The sequence below is a fragment of the Acanthopagrus latus genome, chromosome 11 (genome assembly GCF_904848185.1).
Source record: "Acanthopagrus latus isolate v.2019 chromosome 11, fAcaLat1.1, whole genome shotgun sequence".
Taxonomy (NCBI): Eukaryota; Metazoa; Chordata; class Actinopteri; order Spariformes; family Sparidae; genus Acanthopagrus; species Acanthopagrus latus.
In genome coordinates this window covers 22,235,218-22,258,547 of record NC_051049.1, presented here as the reverse complement: position 1 = coordinate 22,258,547, position 23,330 = coordinate 22,235,218, and the positions used below count along the sequence as shown (strand labels likewise).

Genomic DNA, 23,330 nt, shown 5'->3' with positions numbered 1-23,330 from the left:
TTTCTGTAGAGACGCGGTCTATCTTCTGCAACAGTTGTCTGTCAGGGTTCAGTAGTTATTTCCCTAGTTTCCCTGCAGAGGTCCACGCTTCTGTTTTCATACCCGGAAACACGATCAGAGTGAGAGCTCTCTCCATTGATGGCCTGTCTCTGCTCTACAGCCTACAGTGTGGACGTCACGCGTTGAGCGGCGCATGGAAGTTCGTCACCGTCGCTGTTGGACCTGCTGGAGCTTTCGAGGTTCTGATCGGTTCCATTTTTGTTTGGGTTTCAATTCAGACCCTCAGCGTCGGCCTCCAGACCAGTTAGCGATCAAAATACCGCGAGGATTTTGTTCATCTTTAAACGAACACCAGCAACCGCTCTGTAAAGCGAAAGTTGAGAGTCGAGATGAGTGTGGAGGCGTACGGGCCGAGCTCCCAGACCCTCACCTTCCTGGACACCGAGGAAGCGGAGCTGCTCGGAGCGGACACCCAGGGCTCCGAGTACGACTTCACCGATTTCACCCTTCCTAGCCAGACGCAAACTCAAGGCCAGACCCAGAGCCAGCTAGACAACCAGGTATGGAGCTCCCAGTTTTACAGGAAGGGGCATTAAAGCGCGGTTTATAGACGTTAGCGGCAGTTAGCTAGCTTACCCAGCGCTACTTGCTAGCCTGCTATTAGTGGATCTGGCGTTTCCCAGCTTCGCGTTAGCTAGCTCTTGCCGTTAGCTTACTGCCAGCTAGCAAGCCCATTAACTAAACTCCCAAAGTGATACTAGCGGTCCTAGCACATTTGTTTTGAGCTGCTCGAAGAAGACTAGACTCACAGGTGCATCATTAATGAACAAAGACGAGCTTCATGTCAATTGACAGTCTGTCAACTTAAAATTATCTGGCTTTTCCGCGCTGTGTCCCTTAGCCACTAGCTGCTAAACTTTAGCTTTCAGTTTGTTTTGTTAAACTTGTGTTGTGCTGCAGGTAAATGGTCCCGATGAAGGTCTTCACAACGGTGGAGTGGATGACTCTGTGGCCAAAGCCAGCCAGCTGTTGGCCGAACTCAACTTTGAGGAGGATGAAGAGGACACATACTACACCAAAGACCTGCCTGTGCACGCATGCAGGTACAGTGACAGGAGCCACACGACAGGACTTCAGTTAACTGCAGATCACTAAGGGACTGATTTCAGTACAATCACACTTTAATTTCATTACACAGTGCTATATTAATGATACCTAGTTCTATGTGGTAGCTGCTGTAACACACCACTTACAGACAGTAAAGCCCTATAAACTCAGTCATTAGCCTCATTAATAGTTAGAACTCTTCCAGGAAGCACAGTTATGACAGTGTACTCAAGTAGTACTCATTCAAGACTTGCACATCACTGATGAAACATTATTGGCAGCATTATACTGAAACCTCTTCTATTTGAATAAACAGATATAGATATAGGCACATAAGAAAAAAGGTCAGCGGTTGCTTTTGGAACTGATGGAGAAGAAATCTGCAAGCTAATGGTGTCGTCTTGATGATATTTTATGTAGAATGTGAATGTGTCCCAGCCTTGTTATAGCTGGGCAGATTTGCTAAAGCGATTTAGGAGTGTGTGTAAAATGGAAGTTAGATCCTCCTTGCACAGAGAATTTATTAAGATGACACTTAACTGTTAATTGTTTAACATAAAACATCTGGAATATTGTTTGAAAAGCATTGGGTGTGACAAACAATTTACGTTTCTAAATTCAGCTAACAGTGTGTAGTAGTTCACTTTTTATGAACTAGGTTTTCCATTGAATTATTTGAAAACGCATTACATTTTCAACACAAATCATGTATGTACTTCCTCTGTAATTCAGTCTTCCTTTTTTTTTTCCAAGAAGGCTGATGTACACAAAACCCCGACTAAAGAGTGCAGTAATTCAGATGCTTTTTTTGATCCGTTGTTGTTTTGCAGCTATTGTGGCATCCATGATCCAGCTTGTGTGGTGTACTGCAATACCAGCAAGAAGTGGTTCTGTAACGGGCGTGGCAACACATCTGGCAGGTGTGTAATTAACTCACGTTCGTGTTATTACCTCCCATATAAACATCATAGCATGAAACTACTGAGGTAGACAAAGTGTTAACATCCCACTTCAACTTTATATTGTAATTAAAATAGCAAACACTGCAATGAATGTGGAATGATTGACATTACAATTTTAAAATGCAGTTTTTTCAGGTTACCCACGTCTTATTCAGCCAGACTTTTGCCTCACAGTTGATGCTGGGTGTGTGTAAAGAGAGCTCTGTAGGATGTTGTATGTATAGAACTGTTAATTGAAGTTGCATTGGTAGGAAACAGTTGGTTCAGGTTTATGTCCTGTCGAGGGATGGGATGATAAAAGATGTTTCTCGGATTGCCATAAAAAACCTCATGTGCATGACTTAAAAAAGCTGTCTAGCTGCTGGTGTACAGTCCTATACTGGTTTCCTGATTTTATTTGAATTGTTTAAGCCTGTTACCATGGCTGAACACATGGCTTGCACTTTGAATCCCCCACATAAACAAGTTAAAGCTAATGTGTGAGCTACTGAGTGGAACCCCAAAAAATCACCACTATTTTCTTATCTTTTATTTATGCAGGATGACCTTATGATTTATATTTACTGATTTAAGATTCCTTGATTTTCCCCCTAGAAAAGATGTGTGTCCCATCTGTGATGCAATAGAATATTTGTTTCCAAACAATATGTAAGGTTAAAGTGATTCCAGTATATTTAATTTTAGTTTTATTTTAAAGTTTTAAGAATATTTTTATTGGGGCAATATTGTGAATCGCAGTTATGTTATGGATAGGATAATTGTGAACTGACATTTTTACATTGTTCAATGGCTAGGCCTGTCAATTAACATTAGCAAACAAGCAAAAGGAAATAAACCCATGGAGCCGTTCATGAAGTGGTCCACATGTCTTTTTTTGCAGTAATGTTAACAGGATAAATGGGAGTTAGATTAAAAAGTTTTTTATTTTTTTTCTCCTGTTCTCCGGCTTTCAGTCACATTGTGAATCACCTGGTAAGAGCCAAATGCAAAGAGGTGACGCTGCATAAAGATGGGCCGCTCGGCGAGACGGTGCTGGAGTGTTACAACTGCGGCTGTCGCAACGTCTTCCTCCTGGGCTTCATCCCCGCCAAGGCTGATTCCGTGGTGGTGCTTCTCTGCAGGTAAGTGCTGGAGAAACAGTGGTCTGATACTGTCAAGAGTGACAGCATGGGACAGATGACTGCCCAGTCATAATAAGCTACTTTGGAGAGTAAATGAGAGATAAAAATCCACATATTTGCTGTGAAACAGGAAGTTTGTTGTGAGAATTTCCTGTCAGTTGTTCGGGTTTCAGACTTTACACCAGATGAGTTGTCCTACATCCAGAGGCTCATGAAACTGATACTCCTCGAAATGCCTGAATAGTCAGCGGGATGGAGAAAACTTAGCTGATGAAGTTTTACAACAACAAAACATTAATTTCCCTCATCAGGGATGGACAAATCAAAACTCGTGCATGTTTATGAATGAAAGAAATGAATAAAACCTAAATAAACATTTGTGTTAAAACTTAAAGCCAGCGCTGTTCCAAAGCTGCCATATTTTAAATGATCTCGGTTGAAATAAGATTAACATTACCAAATATCATTAAAAAATGAATATATTTTTCAGTGTGGCTTTCATCAGTGTGGCTTTCATACATCAGTTATTTAATGCGCAGCTTTTGCTAGGGGGAACTCCCGCTCATGTCCACAGATGTCTAACTAGTGCTTCCTGCTCTTGTATTTGATTTAACCCTTTCTGTGTTCACATGCAGTAGAAATGCTGTGAGAGATCAACTTAAAGCAAGAAGACAGAAATCCATACATAAACTAAATTCTGTTTTTTGAACCTTTTATCATCATGCAGGCAGCCCTGTGCCAGTCAGAGCAGCCTGAAGGATATCAATTGGGACAGCTCGCAGTGGCAGCCACTGATCCAGGACCGCTGCTTTCTGTCCTGGCTGGTGAAGATCCCATCGGAGCAGGAGCAGCTACGAGCCCGTCAGATCACCGCTCAGCAGATCAACAAGTTGGAGGAGCTCTGGAAGGTACACACACTGTTTTAAACTTTAAGCAGCAGCTGAAGGAAAAGGAGCTATATACAGTGCTTTTTATGTGTGGAATAAGAGCTTGTCACAGCTTATGTGATGTATTTTGTATTGACTGTTGCCTTGACTTTGTTTCCATCCAGGACAACCCAAGTGCCACCTTGGAAGACCTAGAGAAGCCTGGAGTGGATGAGGAGCCCCAGCATGTGCTGCTACGCTATGAGGACGCCTACCAGTACCAAAACATCTTTGGCCCTTTGGTCAAACTGGAGGCTGACTACGACAAGAAGCTTAAGGAGTCCCAGGTACCTGAACTTCACTTCTAAGTAGCACACTGAAGTTTCCAATGTAGTTTATGTGTAGCACTTTATGGTGACATAAAAACCTCTTCTGAAACCCACTAATCAAGTATTTAGTCTCGTAAGTACGATGAGGATTTTATTGTCAGTCTGGATCTTGCTGGGCACTGTTATTCTATTCCTTTCCTTCAGCTGGGATCCGGATGAGATGTTTTTTGACATTGTGCTTAAGCTGTTTTGTAGCTTTATAAATGACACCTTGTAGATTTACAGGAGTAATGTGACCTTACCATGAGTTGATTTTATATTTATATATTTTTTTATTTTCCTTTTACAGACTCAAGACAATATAACAGTCAGGTGGGACCTGGGGCTGAATAAAAAGCGGATTGCCTATTTTACACTGCCCAAGACGGATTCAGGTGGTAATACTCTGAACTTGACTTCCTCCCAGTGGTTCTGTGGTGCAGATAGAAGCCCTCCCCATCTCCCTTCAGTTGTCAGAATTGCACGCAGCCCCCCAAAGCCCTGCATCTTTTGGTGGCATGTGTGCTTTGTTTTGTTTTTGCCTCTGTTTTTGTCGTGGGGTGTTGTGTCATTTGTCCGTGCACGGTACTGTATAATCTAGTTCATGAGTATAGCTCATCCTCCTTAGTTTATTTCATGGTCTTTTTTTTGTTTTTGTATCTCAAGCATAGAGAGGTTTCTAACTGTTATGTATATCAATCCCAGATATGCGACTGATGCAAGGTGACGAGATCTGCTTGCGGTACAAGGGAGACCTCGCCCCGCTGTGGAAGGGCATCGGCCATGTCATCAAAGTTCCTGACAGTATCCTTTACACTGTTTACAGTTGCACATATATTATCTTTTGCATTACAGCGTCTCAAAGTCAGTTATTAATCCTGGATGGTGTATAGTCCTAACTGCGAAGCTAGTAACTAAAAGTTACACCCAGCCCCACCATCTAGAAATAATTGAAGGACAATGCGAGATTTCCTTAACAGGGTGTGTTTAAAGACTATGGGGATGAAATTGCCATTGAGTTGCGGAGCAGTGTTGGAGCACCTGTGGAGATCCCCCACAACTTCCAGGTGGACTTTGTCTGGAAGTCCACTTCCTTTGACAGGTAGGCAGAACGTTTATACCTCTTAATTCCTAATGTGATAGGAACATTAAAGGATTAAAGCTCACCCAAAAATGAAATGAAGTCTCATTTACTCAACCCTATGCTCATGGAAAGTTTCAGCAGCACTAAATTGACTAGAAAATTACTGAATTATTATTTTTGGGTGAACTTAATGTTTAAATTATCACTGCTCTTCAGGCACTATATTGGTCCATTATGCACAGAATTCATTTTGCACTGTTTATAGGGGGAAAAAAATCTCTTTTGGCAATGATGGAGGTTTCTGGTGATGCAAATAAGTGATAATGACTTACATTTGTGTATGTTTTGCTGCAGGATGCAAAGTGCCCTGAAGACGTTTGCGGTGGACGAGACCTCTGTGTCTGGTTACATTTACCACAAACTGCTGGGCCATGAGGTAGAGGATGTCACCATCAAGTGCCAGCTGCCAAAGCGCTTCACTGCCCAGGGCCTGCCTGACCTTAACCACTCACAGGTCAGACTGCACTGTGACTCCTGTTTTCATTTTGTTGATAATTTTGTCTTCAGTGTACAAATGTCACTTCAAGCAATGTTTGACTTTCACACGCTCATCAGTACATAATAATTGCTCAGCCTTTGAAAAACAAAGGAACTGTGTGACTTCCACTGAGTAGGGCAAACCTTTCTTTGAGTGTGCAAGATTTTGTTTTTTGTTTGAATGTGTGGATTTGGATCTTCATTATATTTGCAGCAATTCACCTGAGTTGAATCCCTGTTTATTCTCCAACACTTGTGCAGGTGTATGCTGTAAAGACGGTGCTACAGAGGCCCCTCAGTCTGATCCAGGGTCCTCCCGGCACTGGGAAAACTGTCACCTCTGCCACTATCGTCTATCACCTGTCCCGACAAGGCAATGGGTAAGAGTTTTACATTCACATACTTGAAGAAATCTTTAATGTTTAAACCTCTGTTATTCCAGCAACTGTATTTTACATAATTGTCACAACTCTTGCAACTCTTATGTATGTTTGCAGACCAGTCCTGGTGTGTGCTCCCAGTAACATTGCTGTGGATCAGTTGACTGAAAAGATTGACAAGACCGGATTGAAGGTTGTCAGGCTGTGTGCCAAGAGCCGGGAGGCCATTGAGTCACCTGTGTCCTTCCTTGCTCTGCATAACCAGATCAGCAACATGGACAGGTCAGTGGCATATAGGAAAATGACTCTGGACTCAAAGGCTATTGATACTTGATTGCTGCTTTGTAGTAACACCCACTTCATAACAGACTGGCTACGCACCAGCGGCATGGCACTTTGTTACTTGATCATTGTTTTCCTCCTCCATATTTTTCCTCTTCAGTTTCTTTACATTTCACAAAGTTCTCAATAATATTCACTCTTGTCAGGATTCCTTGCATTTTGTAGTATAGGAGAATTAAATATTAGGACAGACATAATAAATGTTTAAGCCAACAAGGAGAACAATCTTGTAAGATCTGTCGTCGTTGACAGAAATCCCACTCGACTGGGTAAAAATGTTGAGCCCTGTTTTCTATTTGACTCTCAAACTGTAATCTTGCTGATGAAAGCAAAGTTCTCCTAATGTAAGTGGGCTGCCACCACACGATGCATGTATTTCTAAATCACTGCTGCTTGAGGTTAAAGGGACAGGTACACATATTTACTTCTAAAAGCAACAGGAAGTTGTCATAGTTTTAGTCTGCTGATTTGGAAATGTGGTAAATTAAATTCCTTTGCCTCCCAATTGCCACAATCAACATTTGTGCTCTTTCTCAGAGTCATAACTGTTTTGATTGTGAACACAAAGAGATAAAACGTGTGTTGTGATTCAGTGTGATTAACACCTCCTGAGAAAATCATCATCCGATGCCCATGGCAAATAGAAGTCCATAAATCTGCTTAGAAATCAATAAAAGATACTCCAAATGACTCTGCAGACTCCAGAACGTTATGGAAGTAATACAGCAATAGTTGTTTACTACTTATAGATGATTGTACTTACTTTTCTTTGGAAAAGTTTGCCAAAATGTTAACAAATACAGGTCAAAATTGAGATTTTAATTTTTTTACTGCAGTTTATTAACTGCACCCATGGCAACATTTACCTTCCTGTTTACATCCCCCAACATCCTCAAATTAGAGCCGCTGTAGTTCTAAAATGGCTAGGGCAAAGAGGTTTTTAGACTAGAAAACCCCTTTTGCCCCACATTGCAGATTAACTTTGTGTCATGTAAAACTCAAGTACATGTGCTCTGTGGTAACTCTGGTGTGTTTTTGTCTCTGTAGCATGCCGGAGCTCCAGAAACTACAGCAGCTGAAGGATGAGACTGGAGAGCTGTCGTCTGCTGATGAGAAACGCTACAGGGCTTTGAAACGCACTGCTGAGAGGGAGTTGCTCATGGTGAGGAGGAGCTTCAAAGTGTTAAACAAAAATAGCTCAAGGTTGATGCTCTGGGGATTTCACGGTAAATGATTTTCAGTCACTGCAGCTGGCATGTCGGCTCACAAAGAGGTCTGCCAAAGCTGCTCAAGCCTTGTTAGTGAAACAAGTAGTTTCATACAAGTGATTAAATACTCATTCTGACTGTTTTAATTACTGTGGGTGCTATGACTGTCTCAAAACTTAAACAAAACTTAGTTTTCTTTTGGTTGTCTTTTGTTCTCATCTGTGTTTACTACTTTGTAGAAAATGGTCCAGACCTGCAGTTGTAACCACCAAACACGATGATTATTTGTTATCATATACTTAGTAGAAGTTCCTGTTGTGTTTCACCACTGTATCCTGGCTCCCTCTTTCTGATGGAGGTATGTAAATGATCTTCTTCTTTGTTGTCCAGAATGCTGATGTGATCTGTTGTACCTGCGTTGGAGCTGGTGATCCTCGTCTGGCCAAGATGCAGTTCCGCTCAATCCTGATTGATGAGAGCACCCAGGCCACTGAGCCAGAGTGTATGGTGCCCGTGGTCCTGGGAGCCAAGCAGGTACACAGCTAAATAACTGCATGGCTAACAAAATTAATTATATCTGTTAGCAAATTATTAGTCTTGAATGTCCTGAACAAAAGCCTCTTACATATGCTGCTGAATTATCATCTTCCTCCTCCCAGCTCATTCTGGTGGGTGATCACTGCCAGCTGGGTCCAGTTGTGATGTGTAAGAAGGCAGCTAAAGCAGGTCTGTCCCAGTCCCTTTTTGAACGCTTGGTGGTTCTGGGGATCCGGCCAATCCGCCTGCAGGTCCAGTACCGCATGCACCCTGCTCTCAGTGCCTTCCCCTCCAACATCTTCTATGAGGGCTCCCTGCAGAATGGTGTCACTGCAGGTTTGTAAAGTTTGAGCTGTTCTCTATCTGGTTTGATGAAGGGATAAATACATTTTCACTGATATATTACCAGATAAAAAGATCAACAGAGACTAGAAAATAAAATTATGTCGTCTTCTCCCCAGCTGACCGCATCAAGAAAGGATTTGACTTCCAGTGGCCGCAGCCAGACAAGCCCATGTTTTTCTACGTGACTCAGGGTCAGGAGGAGATTGCCAGCTCTGGAACCTCGTACCTTAACAGGTAACTTCAGACATTTTCCTGGTTTACTTTTAGTAATTGACTTCAAAGCTCTAAATAATTCATAATAACGCAAGGGGATTGAATATAGTGGTTGGGAAAAGTCTGGCTGTAGCTTCTACTAGGGGTTGCTCTCCAACAGTCTACAACTCAGCACTACTAGGGCAGGTCAGAAAAGTTGGAAGGTATACCTTCTAGTGGAGAAAGCATCCCCTAGTTCATAATGATCATCAGCAATGTCAGGAACACCTCCACAGAGCACTGGAAGAGGATTTCCTTTAAATCAGAATCAAATTTTTATTTTTAAAAGTGGATCTTTAACTTTAATGGTGCAGTAACATTTGCAGCTTTTGCAAGTAAATAATCCTGTAAGTCACCATGGTTTGCATTTTCCAGTCCACTACCATAAACCGAGCAGAATAGAATCTAACTGATGTTGATGTTTTAAAGGACTGAGGCTGCCAATGTAGAGAAGATCACCACCAGACTGCTGAAGGCCGGAGCCAAACCCGACCAGATCGGCATCATCACCCCGTACGAGGGTCAGCGCTCCTACCTGGTCCAGTACATGCAGTTCAGTGGCTCCCTGCACACCAAACTTTATCAGGTAACTCACAGAAGTACATAGAGATGAAGGTTGACTTTATTTTTTTAAATTACATTTAAATGAATGTTTTTAAAGCTGAAGTTGTTTTAAAATGGTGTTAACTGTGCTAAAATATTATCACATGGATTCAGTTATCATTAAGGAAGTTGCTTTGCTTTCTTTTCTTCATCCTCCACTTGTCCTGCTCAATTAAAGCAAGTGGAAATTGCCAGTGTGGATGCCTTCCAGGGCAGAGAGAAGGACTTCATCATTCTGTCTTGTGTTCGTGCCAATGAGCACCAGGGCATCGGCTTCCTAAATGACCCACGGCGTCTCAACGTGGCGCTGACCAGAGCCAAGTAAAGACCTCAGAACTGCAAATTGATACTGTTGACGAATAGACTGTTTTTTTTTTTTTTTTTTTCATGCTGACTTCTTGCAATGTGTACTCCCAGGTTGACCATTCTGTCAAAAACTCACAAAAGATTTTGATTAGATATGCCTAACTATTAATTATGTCGGTGTGTTATAGCAGACAACTTGAAATTCTACACTAAAGAACTTGTACAGAATCTTTTGAGAGATACTGTCATGGAAAATTCAACACTTGGTGATTTAATTACAATGTGTCTAGCCCATTCCTGACCAGTAGTTGTGTGTGTGTGTGTGTGTGTGTGTGTGTGTGTGTGTGTGTGTGTGTGTGTGTTATTGTGAACAAAGGTATGGTGTGATCATCGTGGGGAACCCTAAAGCCCTCTCCAAGCAGCCACTGTGGAACAACCTGCTGAACAACTACAAGGAGCAGAAAGTCCTGGTGGAGGGACCCCTCAACAACCTGAGAGAGAGTCTGATGCAGTTCAGCAAGCCCCGCAAACTGGTCAACACCATCAACCCTGTGAGTACAACCTGTCATACTCTGGAGGCAAACTTTAATGCTGATTTCCTTCTCCCTTATTTAGCCACAGTATTAATTAAGAGGCAGTTGTGGCATTTCTTAGACTTCTGGTAGATATCTTTAATCTGTGCAGAGGTCAGCAGTTAGTAGAATAGTTGCTTAGTCTATTGTCAGCTGAAGTAATATCCAGCCATTATTTAATTATTTGGGTATTCAGCAAAAGTGGCAAACGAAATCACACTTCTGTCTTTCACTAATGTGAATATTTGATACATTTTGTTAGTCCTGTATGATTGAAAATTGAATATCTGTTGGAGACTGACATTAATATGGGCTCAGAGAAATTGTGATGGACATTTTTTAGAACCAACAGTTTGTTTTACAACATAATGGCAGATTAATCATTAGTGAAGATAATTGTTAGTTGCAGCTCTTAATATGTAAAGAATGTAGCTGTTCAAGTTGTTAATTTTCTGGTGTTTTCCAGGGGGGACGTTTTATGAGCACTGCGATGTACGATGCCCGTGAGGCCCTCATCCCTGGCTCTGCCTACGACCGCAGCAATGCTGGTATTTATTGAAAATATAGTTAATGTCTTCTGCTTTACTCAAAATAATAAACAAATGTCAAACTTGTTTTTTTATGGACTGCATAACATTTCATCAAAACTAGACTTGCCTGGTCTTGTTTTCTTGATAAAATACTGAAATGAGTCTTGTGCTGCACATGGTGTTTCAGCAGGACGTCCGTCCAACATGTACTTTCAAACTCACGATCAGATCGGGATGATTGGGGCCGGCCCCGGTCACTTGGCCGCCATGAATATTCCCATACCTTTCAACCTGGTGATGCCTCCAATGCCTCCGCCCAGTTACCTGGGTCAAACCAATGGCCCTGCTGCAGGTACAGTACAGCATTGAGCTATTCCACAGGAGTATTATACAGTATAAACTGAAAATGAGCAAAGTTAGACAGAGGGAAAAGTGATCCTAATGCTACTCCTTCATGTAGCATTACCTGCTTGTAACGTTCTTCTTTTATTTATCGCTTTTCCTTTTTCATCAAGGTCGTGGAGCCATGAAAGGTAAGCCCGGGCGTGGCGGGCGGCAGAGGGTCCGTGGCTCGGGAAACCAGGGTGCCAGTCAGGGTAACGGACCAAACAGCCAGGCCAGCCAGGATGGGGCCTCCCAGTCCTTCTCCCAGGGTCCACTGACACAAGGCTACATCTCCATGAGTCAGCCCTCTCAGATGAGCCAGCCTGGCCTCTCCCAGCCAGAGCTATCCCAGGTAACACATCACTGTCACTCGATGAAAGAAGATATAGCAATGATTGAAGATATTTTCATTATAGTGTTCTAATTTTTACTTTAATGAACTTCAAAAAATCCTTTTTTTTTGGGGATCATACTATTTTTAAAAAAAGAGAAAAAACACAAATGTTTCTCAGTTGTGTTTATTACGGTCAATTACAGTTTCATTCAGTACTCTTTAGGAGGAGAACATTTTATTTGATTTTATATTGAGTGATATTTGCTGATTTTACAGGTCACATTGTTCAGAATTTGAATTAAACAAATCCAGTAACAAATATGGTAGGGATAATATGATTCTAGTTCTGGAAAATAGCTCACTGATACACCAAAACAACAACCAACACCAAAAATGTGTTTGTTACAGTGTTTCTGTGCTCTTGTTCTCCAGGACAGCTACCTGGGCGATGAGTTCAAGTCCCAAATCGATGTGGCTCTGTCCCAGGACTCGACTTACCAGGGTGAACGTGCATACCAGCATGGTGGGGTAACTGGACTGTCACAGTACTAGAGTGTAAGTATGTAAAACAAAGTGTTTGTTGTTGCACATTTTAATATCTGGAAAGTCATGCACTCACTGGCTCAGCTTATTTTCAAAGAAGAATTAGCATAAGAGGTCTTTGTTTGGTCACAACTAATGTTAAATCCTCTGTTTTTGATTAATGTGACTTGAAATGCCTAAAAGGCAGTATTGCTCACCTCTCTGTGGTCAAGATTTAAAATTTTTCATGTCTCATCTTCTTGTTGTGGACAAAAGGTTATTAACCTGTTTTGTGTCTTGCAGGTCACTTGAAGAAGGGAGCTAGGCTTGAGCTGAGCTTAGCTCATCAGCTTTTTAATCTGGGAAATAATAAAAACATAAAATGGATACCTGTTTTCCTCTGCTACAACCGAAGCACCACCGAGTGAAAGCGACGGGATAGCGAAACCAAACCAATGACCAGCGAGAGAAATATGAGGGTAGAAGAAGAAGGAGAGCGCACGAACAGACGGGCAGGGAGATGGCAAGGGAGGCCGAGTGAACAAGCGAGAGGCAGGGACCAATGTCCGTGCAAAGGAGGGAAGTCGAGCAAATGGCAGCGTGTGGTCAAGCTGCTGAGGGAAACGGGAGATCACAACGGTCTCATGGGAATCCAAACGAGGCTCAACTCCCAACAAAACAATCCAGCCCACCCCTTCATCCCACAGCCTCCAGGAAAGGAAGGAAAGCTGTTTCATCTTCAGATGGAGAACGAGGCTTCCCAGCTGAATTTGAAGAACTTGTTCTCCAAACTTGCAGGGGGCATGATTACAGTCACTGAACAGGCAACACAAAATCCCCACAATAAAAGTCGGTTGGTTGCCCAACCTGTATCCTTTTTAAATTTGGTGTATCATGGGAGGAGAGCAGCACCAACAATCTTCTACTGGGCCCAAAACCCTCAGCAGCCTCTGAAGGAAGCGGCAGTCGACACACCCTCTCGGAGAGGAAATAAAAAACACTGTTTCTGTGCTTGAGATTAAAGAGCCTTGAATTGAAATACCTTTCTCTTGCCTTGAGAACCACTGGCTCACTCACGAGGTCTTTACTGGAGTGGTTTCGACCACACGTCAGTGGTGGAGTGGCACAGGAATTTCAGACTGTTTTTTCAAGGCATGACGCGCGAATCCTACCGATATCGCGTCCATCATGGGACAGTTTTTTCTTCTCTGAAGTACCTTTCTTATCACAGAGCACAAAATTGCAAAAAAAAGTCATCGAAACTATCAAACATGACCAGCATTGAATATTCGACTCAGTGTCATTTGAAGTTTCAGCGAAGGCTTTTCCTTAATTTAATCTTTTGAAAGCAGGGGTTCTTGATGTCCCACAGTGCTTCATGACCAGATGTCTTTTAAAACACTCTGTGTACGCTTAGATTGGCAAACGCTTGAATGCTTTGCATCGATTGAATCCTCAGGGGATTGTGGAATGTCCACGCTCATCACACAAATCCCTGCTTGAGGTGAAAGAAACCAAACAAGAGGGAGAAAAGAAGGATGATGTTGGTTGAGGCTTACAGGCGATCGTGGCAATCAATCCACCACAGGTAAGGAGTAGAAAAGGAAGGTGGCTGAGGGAGAGAAGGATATGACAGTTTCCACATCTGGAAAAATGAGTTCAGGTCATTGACAGCGTTCAAAATTTAGAGGGACGTGTGGCATTGGGTGCCCACACATGAGATGTATTAATAAATCCACAGTCAATTCACAGCATTTTGTGAATAATGTTCACATGGCCAGGCTGATGGCCATATTGCCCAGCTACACGAATCTGAAGATAATTAGATGTTTAGAAAACAAAGATTTGCACAAAGGAAACATGTTTAAAATCTCAGTTTAACCCTAGAATTTAAAAATCTAAATCCTCCTGAAAGGTCTTTAGCTCCTGTGCATTAATTTTTTTATTTTCTTTTGTACACTTTTCCAAACTGGAGTTACACACAGTGGATCTGCCATCAGTACTGATCAGATAATGGCAAAGAGAAACATGAAAAGTGAATGACAAACGTGAATCAGTGCCTATAACCAATCACCTTCAGATAAACAGCTGCAGCACAAGCATGAATGTAGTTCAAATCAAACTACCAGCATACAAAGACAACCTTTCAGACAGCAGAGGGCTGGGCTGGAAACCCACAGAAAACGGACTTGTTGTATTTTATTTTTTTAATAAAGTCAGGCCAGGTGATGATGAGGTCAGTCAGTTGAGCAGCTGGGTTGTTTCTCAAAGGACAGGCGGATGAAAAAAGCCACCTTCCTTCTCTGTGGAGTCTAACAAATGAAAGCTGGTAGAATTTCTTTTTCCTTCTGTGGACTTTTGATTTGTGCAAAGCTGTTTTGCCTGCATTATGTATTCCTTGTAGAGTTCCTCTTGAGATTTATGTGGATCCTGAACCCTCTTCCTGGAGAACTGTATGAACCTGAACCATGAGTTGATCCAAACTTTGCTTTTGTCAGACGATTTGCTTCTTTGTCATGTTTTCTTGAGTTGGGTGTTATTTAGCCATTTGTGTAGTTTTACTAAAATCTGTTTTTGTAGCAACTTGCTGGCAGGAATGAGGCGGACGCCGTTTCCTTTCATTAGTTTTGTATCCTCTCCTCAAACTGTTCGAGGGATAGTAGTTTTTTAACTCTTCCAGGAAAGACGTTTTCTGAACACAGTAAGAATGTACTTCACTGTTGTTTCTCACCTGCTTCTCATTTCAGCAGTCATGTGACAATCATGTGGCGAGTAGACGTTGCCATGTTTGACTTAGAAGTTTTTCTGTTTTGTTGACATTGTGTGAATCTTCCAGTTGTGCGATGAATTAGTTTCACATATCAACCCGTTCCACCGAGATCCTAACATGTTATAGCTTTAAGAACCTGCTGCCGTAATATTATCGTATTGCTTTGGTGTTTTTCCATCCTCTGAGCCACAATGAATTGCAACATGTGCAGTGATCATTGAAGAAGTGATTCAGTTGTAGATTAGTTGTTAAACATTTGCATCCAAACCCTTTGATTCTCTATGTCAACAGGCAGAGAATGAATAAATGGACTAGAGAGCTCAATGTGATGTAAATACCTATTTGAAACGATGAGTCTTATTTGCAGTGAAGTTTCATCACATCATGGTGGTTCCTTGTTAAACTGAATCAATAAAGGCTGTCAACTTGAGCAATTGTTTATATGGTATGAAATTCAGCACAAATTTATTGCAGCTGCTCAGATTTTACAGATATGATACATAATAAAATGTTTAGTATATACATGGTTCACAGCAGTTTTCATGCTGTAGCCTGTGCTGCCTTTTTCTTCTTCATCTGTTTCCTCTTCATCTGTTTCTTTTTCAGCTGTCCATGTTTCTGTCTCTGAATGCTCTCCTGGATTTTCTGCTTGAACTTTTTCTTCTGGCTCCTGATCTTCTCCAGCTCGGCCTTCCTCTTAGCCTCCAGGTCTGGATCCTGAAAGAGCAGATTAATCACAAATCAACAACAGGCCATTTTTTTTAAATCATTGTAGCTGATTCACAAACTAATAATTTTCCATTCACATGGGGGTGAGTAGATAGTGACTTCGGTTCAGTGTGTAGGATTAAGTGGCATCTAGTGGTAGGACTGAGGACTTAGCAACTGAACCCCCCTCGGCTCACTCTCCCCTACCATGACGGCTTAAAATGCTGTTTTGAGTGCTCTGTCTGTTCTGGGCTTCTGTTGAACACCAACAGTCCTTAATTTCATGCATTTTTATACACTAATAAAAGACAGAATTCTGAATATTAAATTCCATTTCTGCCAATAGATCATCCTGAATCTGGCATACTGGACCTTTACTCAAATCTTCGGATGTTGATGAAAAGAAACGTACCTTCCCCTCCAGAATCAGCTGTTTCCTCTTGTTGATCTCCTTTTTCTCATCAAAGTCTGTCGACTCGAGTCTCTACAATGCAGAAAAAAGTTCATCATCAAAACATTAAGTCATTTTTAATGAATAGGTTCCAAAGTGAGATAGCTTCCAGTCTGAAAAATACAAACAGCTGACAGAAGGATTCAGTGTTGCCATTAAAATATTTTTCAGGTTTCAGATTTTAGGAACAAATACTTATTAGCTCCAAACACTGGAGAGATGAATTCCTGTTGACTGTTGTGCACTCAATAGAAACGACAGTGAATATGGAGAAAAGAAGCATGCGTACTATTTCACACTCTCGTCTGGTCACGTTGACCTGGGTGAGGATCTTGTGGACTTCCTTCTCCTGCACAGGATATTCCTTCAGCTTTGTCTCTGTAGACACAGCAGACCAGTTTGTGGAGTTAAATCAGACTAAACGCGCTGCAGACAATTAACAATTTTTTGGGGTGACTAAGGTCTTGCAATTATGTTCTTCATCCCATCCCCTTAGTTTCATTTCTCTAAGGCTTCTCCGTCATTGTCACTTTTATAATAAAGGCCAAATATAGATAATTAAAAATGACACAAGTGTTTCAGGGCTGATACCAATTACTCTTAATCAAGGAGAGCGATAACAGATGTTGGAAACAATATACATGTGCTGTTAAAAAGAAATTCTTACTCCAATAAAAGTATCAAGGGAGTTCTGGTTAAATTAAATTAAAGAAAAGGTGGTGAACATTCTCTTCAGTACCACCTTGCAGTTCCACCTTTATAACTAAGTAACTCACGTGTCTGTTTTTCAATGGAGTGGACCAGGTGGATGTCGTACTGTGTCACCAGTGTGATGGATACGCCATTCCTCCCTGCAGATGAAGAAAGTCTCATCATGTATCACTGCTTTTTATTTTAGAGGCATCATCAGTCGCCGATGAGGGACCTGTGATTTTGCTGATATAACAAGTTGTTTCAAGGTTACCTGCTCTTGCTGTTCGTCCGACTCTATGGATGTAGATCTTAGGAAGTCCGGGGGTGTTGTGGTTGATGACGACCTGGACTGTTGGAATATCCAAACCCCTGTGAAGGAACAGGAGAGATGTCAAGAGAAGGTGATCTCAGCCTGTCTACAGCTGTCTGTGTTAAATTCACAGTTCACCCTAAAATCAAATGTGTTTTCCGTCTTTTTTGTTTTGAAGATGTCAGCCGCAGAGATGTCTGGTGCTCAAAGCAAAACATTTTTTTAAAGTCTCTTTACAGAATGCATGCCCTGGTTACTCAAGATAACACACAGACCTTGGTGGGAGCAGTTTCATGTAGAAACTAGTCCAAAACAAACTCTCCAACCCTTTTAATGGCACCCTCCTCAGCTGAGCTGTAACATTAGCTGACTTGGTAAGCTCGCCTCTCAATAGACTTTGCTGTCGAATTATTCACGTGTCATCTAGTTCCATTACATTCAGGAGAAGGGAGACATCTCTGTGGCCGACAGGAAATCAAACATGAGTTTGGGGTGAACTGTTACCCTCAATCACTCAGTCTGAAACTTTAAGAAGAGCTGACAGGTGATTTAATTAAAAAGTGTGAAAGACCAGTATCGTCCAAGAGACATGCAGTGGCTCAGCAGGTTGTCTCACCTGGCAGCCACGTCTGTTGCAATCAGGATTTTGAAGACGCTGGCCTTGAACTTGGCGAGGTTCGCAAATCGTTGTCTCTGGAGAAGATAAAGAGCAGTTGTTTGTTCAGCAGGCCCACTCATCTGGTTTAATCTGCTCTAATCCCTCACACTGACCGGTTCTGTTTTATCACAAAGGCTTTGTGTCACGCTGTGTGTGTCTGTCTTTGTCCCCGTTAATCAGACGAGTATGATTTTCACATTCAACACAAGCTCGTCGAAGAGTTCTGAAGACTGCTGATAAGAGGAGACATCAGCGTGTTCCCTACTTTCTCTCACACAAAGCAAATGAATTGACTAATAAAACTAACTCCGGTACAGACTATTCATTCCCCCCTGACATGGTAGCAGCTCAGTTCCAGCTATGAACTGGAATCCCAAAATAAAGTTTGTTAGTTTCACCTGTTTCATCATTGAGTGCAGGGAGATGGTAGGAAAGTTAAATTCCTGCAGCATCATGGTAAGAATCTGGCAGTTCCTGAGAAAGAATAAAGAAAAATCACACTCCTGTTTGAGTTTCAAAGACATAAAATACATTTTTATACACTTATTTAACAACAGACGAACAAGAATATAATCTCTTTGTATCAAAAACAGTTCATCCAACTACTTTGCTACAAATTGTAATCAAATCCATCAAAACTGCAGCCTCAAAACTCATCATGGAGTTGAATAAACACCAGGCTCTCTCCAAATGTCCAAACACTAGAGCTGTCCGGGCATGACATGTGCAGCACATTTTATTCATTTCTGAGCTTCTTACTTGCACGTGTTGGTGAAGATGATCATGGACCAGTCGTCATGCTCGTCAGTGAACGTCTGGATCAGGTGGACCAGGTAGGCGTCCTTCACCTTCTCTGGGGTGAGGATGTATCTCTGGTCCAGCTCCTCCACCGTTCGTGTCCTGTCAACAATGATGTGAGATTTCACTACACACTATACACTACTTTGTGCAGCTTTTTTCAAAACTCAAAAAAAACTGAAAAATTGATTTGTCTACATAAAAATGTTATCAATGTGACCTTGAAGTCTGCTGTCACTGGTATTACAGTTCCTGTTCAGTGTCACAATGTTCTTTGAATTCACCTGCATGAGTTTGTAGCTGCTTCCTGCACATATCTAAACCGTGCGAGCAGTCGGAGCGTGAGTAAATCCGGCAGAATTCTCACTCAACCACGTTTTTACCTTTCTGCGTCCATCTTTTCACGGCTCTCTTACATCCAAAGGCATTTGTGCGAGAGCTGCACTTCAGCGATTAGTTGCGCCTCGGATCAGGTAACAGGCAAACTGAGCCCGGTGTTCCTGTTTTGTAAATAACACGCGAGACTTCTCACAGACGGTGTGTCTGAAATGAAGCAGAAAAGCTTTACTAAATCTGGCCCCCGAGTGCTCTCCTCCAGCTTTAAGTGGGTAAGCTGATACCTACAAATACGCTGATCACACTCTGGTCGAAACTACACCTGGACTGTCTTTCTGGATTTGCTCTATAAACAGCAGCAAGTTACTCACTCTGACTTGTTCTCCCAGAAGAAAGGTTTGTTCATGGCAATGTTCTTCAGCTCCTGCAGGGTGTCGGTGAGTGTGGCGCTGAACAGCAGCGTCTGCCGTTTAGCTGGTAAAATCCCCATTATGGTCTCCAGGTCTTTGGTGAAGTCAGTGCAGCCCTGCTCCAACAGCCGGTCCGCCTCGTCCATAATCTGAAGAACACACAAGACGAAATCAAAATGATGACCCTGATTAAAAATCCCCAAACTTGACAAAATTATTCTTTGGTATTCAAACATTAGGAACTACAACATCAACAAACGGTTTGTAATACATGCAAACACTGTAGGATGTATATGATGTGCGCACAAGATCACTAAAGCATCATGCTGCACATATGGAGTTATAGTTGTGTGTTAACTGTCCAATAATGTCTTTATTTCCTGATGTAAACTTAATCCAAACAACTTATCAAATCAAAAATATATGAGACCTCCAGAAGAGACGAGGTGTTGAAACCTAGCCCAACTCTCAGTTTGTGGTCCTTCCTGAACTCACCAGAAACTGGATCTTGCTCATGCTGAAGGTGTTGGAGCTGCGGATGTGATCGGCCAGCCGGCCCGGCGTCGCTACGACCACATGTGGCTGGTTGGAGAGCTCCAGAGCCTGGCTCACCATGTCTGTCAGCAACACAACAGAGGAGAGGCCCAGACAGGATTTTACAGTAACTGGCAACTGTGTTTCATGCATCTCATAATGAGACTGATGCAGATATGGAGATGAAAAAACAATAAATATATGACGGTAAACTGAGCGATATCTGCTGAGGTTAAAGTCTGTAGTTGCTGCAGAATGAAAAGTAATGAAAGCTGACTGCAGTCGGATGTAAAATTATTTACCCATTCCACCGACGATGATGCAGTCTCTCAGACCCAGAGGCTTCCCCAGAACTCGAAACTGCTCTGCAATCTGATAGGCCAGCTCCCTGCATGACATCACAACATCATCAGTTGGAAAGGTGAATGCTAGTCAATATCAATGCATATTAGATCTGACAGAAACAGAAAAAAAAAAGGTTTGTATTCTGTTGTCCTCATGAAGTGAAATGACTCAGGCTGAGTTGTTTATTTCAAGCAAAAAAGGATAAAAAAAAAAAAAATCTGAGCTGAATTCAAAACATACTGAGCAGTAAATTGTTTAGTTCTGGAGTTGGTACTGAGGTTCTGGTTGGAATGTCGTGGAGCTGGGCAATGTGCAGGTTGCCATAGCGACCTCAAACACAAGGCTTGGTTGTTTCCACTGTCCTTATTGATCTGATTTGCATTTAACTGAAACTCTCAAACTGTCCTGATAGAATTCTGTGAGAAAAATCAGGGAATGTCACCAATGATCTTTTTTTGTAGGCTTTTTATATTCTCAGTAATAATGTGTATTTTTTTCCCCCCATGTTAAAACATGAATCTGGACCCTTCAAAGTGTTTTTTGCTTTCTGACTGTGTACAGCACTGACCTGGTAGGAGTGAGCACCAGGCAGAAGATGCCATAAGGGTCTTCTGACAGTTTCTGCAGCACTGGGAGCACAAACGCTGCCGTCTTCCCACTCCCAGTCTTAGCGCAGCCCATACAGTCCTGACCTGTGTGGAAAAACATACATAACTTAATCACTTTGACTTATTTGAGCAAAGATTTCACTGGAGGTACCTCACACTCCTCTCGGCCAAGGGCTCACGCCAAACCTAACCAAAGAAAATCAGTAATCTGTTGTATCTTTGCTGATCTATAAACTCGATCGACACTTCAAACATGTCGTGCTATAAAAAAATGTTTCTGACTAATCGGCCCAAGTAACATGGGTTTAACTCTCACATGTTGTAGTTTCCAGCCAGCGACATATATTTTTAAGGGAGAGAAAAATAGCTTGCTCCCACACCTCTGAATCGCTGTTAATGTCTGGGTAATTTCTCAAAATAATACTTCAAGTGAGATCAAAAGACAATCGGCTCATTTAATACAAATGCAGAAACCAATTACGTTAGCTGATTTAAAGAATTTATCTCATTCCAGCTAAGAAGCACCGACGAGTAAATTCATAGAAGTTTCACTGTAGATCTGCATTACTTTACTTGGGACACGTGATTCAGCTGGACAACAGTAAAAACGAAGATATTAAAGTTACTGGCAGATAACCTGGTGACATGTTTTTTTAACAGAAGCTTTAACAGAGGCTGTCTTACCTCGTAAGATAGCTGGCATGCAGTTTTCCTGGACTGGAGTGGGTTTGTTGATGCCGAGCTGTTTACACTGTTGAACCAGCCAGTCCGACAGACCCAGCGACGAAAAGTCAGCCATGTCTGATTTACCGCCTTATCTCCGACTAGATAACTACTTCTGGGTACTTTCTTTGACCAAAAAAAACACTGAAATACTCTATTTTAACGTAGAGTCGAACATCCTCGTGTGTTACAACAACGGTCGCGGATTGATTACGTAAGAGTCTGGCGTCGCCTTCTTCTTCCTCTTCTTCTATTGGTTGCCGCTGACAGGACGCGACACGTTGCTGCCCTCTGCTGGTAAAATATTGGTATTACATCCAATTAGTTATATTTAATAAAGCAATTGCAAACAACTGTTTTGTTTGTATGCTGAGCGTTTTGATAAGGATAAATATATTTGACCAGTCACACTTAAAATATGATTCGAACTAAGATCCCTGTTCAGTTTAGTTGCACTGCAAAAAAACCTACACTTTTAATGAAAAAACAACGAGCTTTCCCCTGTAGGCCTTAGTTGCATAAAATATAGAATAGCATATTATCATAGCCTGTCACATATAAGAAACGGGTGTATATAAGTCAACATGTCTTGCACCCTTCTATCATATCTTATTTTGTTGTGCTAAACCAAAGATGCCATGTTGAACGGCTGTGATAGCCGAAGGTATAGAGGTAGCACACACACACAAATCTTCAGGAAAAAGTGGACTAATCTTAATTATAGCCATGTCAAGAAAATTGCTACCATTTCGGCCTAGTGGTTTGGAGATTTGTTTGTGTGCTGCCGTTATATCTTTGGGTATTTCAGCAGTTGGACTATATAACTTTAATCAGAAATGTTACCATGTCACACCATGTCCTTTGTGCATTGTCTATGTATTCAGCATCTTCAAGCACACTTTGATACAGGAAACTGCACCACGTGAGCACAATGTAAAGGTTACTGAAAAGGTTTCTTGGGGGGCACAGGGCCCTTTACAAGACAGGTCCACTGGATGAGGTGATAATATTGGATAAGTGGGACCTTTCCAATTCATCTTCAGTGGATATCACAATCAATTGGGCAAATTCACAAGTATAATTTCAATGAGTTAAATGATAACAAGCCACTCAGTCAGAGGTTGCCTGTCCTGCAGTCTCAGCACCGATGATGCATGTTGTTTCTCTTACGGTCCACTTTCCCACATGGTCAATTACCACAGATGAGCATAACATAGATCTCAGCAAAACACTATTTGTTTCTTTTCCCATCATTATTTCAGCGTGAGTATTTTCCTTCTCTGCTGTGGACTCTTGTGAAATGTCAGTGATCTTTACTCATGAATTAGCTGAAGGTGGTTATTGTGTTGGGTTTACAGCCTCCTCTTCATCTCCAGCTGCTCTGAACGGATTTAATTTGTGAATTATCACCTTAATGGGTCTTCACTGGCTCTCCGTGCTTTCCTGCTGATCGCACTGACTTGCTCCTCTGACTGACCTGAAATAATTAGGCCCGAAGCACCTTCTGATTTTCACGAAGCTGTCTTTTACTGCGTTGACTTGACATTTCTGAGTTAAGAGGATTACACTCATGAGCTTTGAGAAACTCTTGAAAAAGGCCGTCAGTATGTAAAGACAGACAATGTG

The 23,330-nt window shown here is 41.9% G+C and overlaps 2 protein-coding genes across 5 annotated transcripts; one reads left to right on the top strand and one right to left on the bottom strand.

Moving 5' to 3' along the window:
• Positions 1-37: 37 nt before the first annotated feature.
• Positions 38-15,560, top strand: LOC119029139 (regulator of nonsense transcripts 1). Of its 4 annotated transcripts, none has more exons than XM_037115768.1 (24): positions 38-560; positions 961-1,103; positions 1,938-2,027; positions 3,023-3,190; positions 3,918-4,098; positions 4,242-4,403; positions 4,735-4,819; positions 5,130-5,228; positions 5,418-5,526; positions 5,863-6,022; positions 6,307-6,425; positions 6,543-6,707; positions 7,815-7,929; positions 8,366-8,509; positions 8,635-8,848; positions 8,974-9,091; positions 9,539-9,695; positions 9,891-10,033; positions 10,395-10,569; positions 11,057-11,138; positions 11,311-11,472; positions 11,636-11,856; positions 12,271-12,393; positions 12,664-15,560. In XM_037115768.1, the coding sequence occupies exons 1-23, from the start codon at positions 390-392 to the stop codon at positions 12,388-12,390; spliced, it is 3,303 nt and encodes a 1,100-aa protein (XP_036971663.1). In that variant the 5' UTR covers positions 38-389; the 3' UTR covers positions 12,391-12,393; positions 12,664-15,560. The 4 variants fall into 4 exon arrangements, with proteins under 4 accessions (XP_036971663.1, XP_036971662.1, XP_036971661.1 ...); XM_037115767.1 differs by having other exon boundaries at positions 4,735-4,822; XM_037115766.1 differs by having other exon boundaries at positions 39-560; positions 11,308-11,472.
• On the bottom strand, positions 15,554-21,943 carry ddx49 (DEAD (Asp-Glu-Ala-Asp) box polypeptide 49). The gene is made up of 13 exons (XM_037115769.1): positions 21,666-21,943; positions 20,942-21,065; positions 20,331-20,416; positions 19,990-20,111; positions 19,456-19,643; positions 18,710-18,850; positions 18,349-18,424; positions 17,909-17,985; positions 17,254-17,351; positions 17,066-17,140; positions 16,579-16,667; positions 16,251-16,322; positions 15,554-15,847 (listed from the first exon to the last, which is right to left on the bottom strand). The coding sequence occupies exons 1-13, from the start codon at positions 21,778-21,780 to the stop codon at positions 15,671-15,673; spliced, it is 1,440 nt and encodes a 479-aa protein (XP_036971664.1). The 5' UTR covers positions 21,781-21,943; the 3' UTR covers positions 15,554-15,670.
• Positions 21,944-23,330: the final 1,387 nt, after the last annotated feature.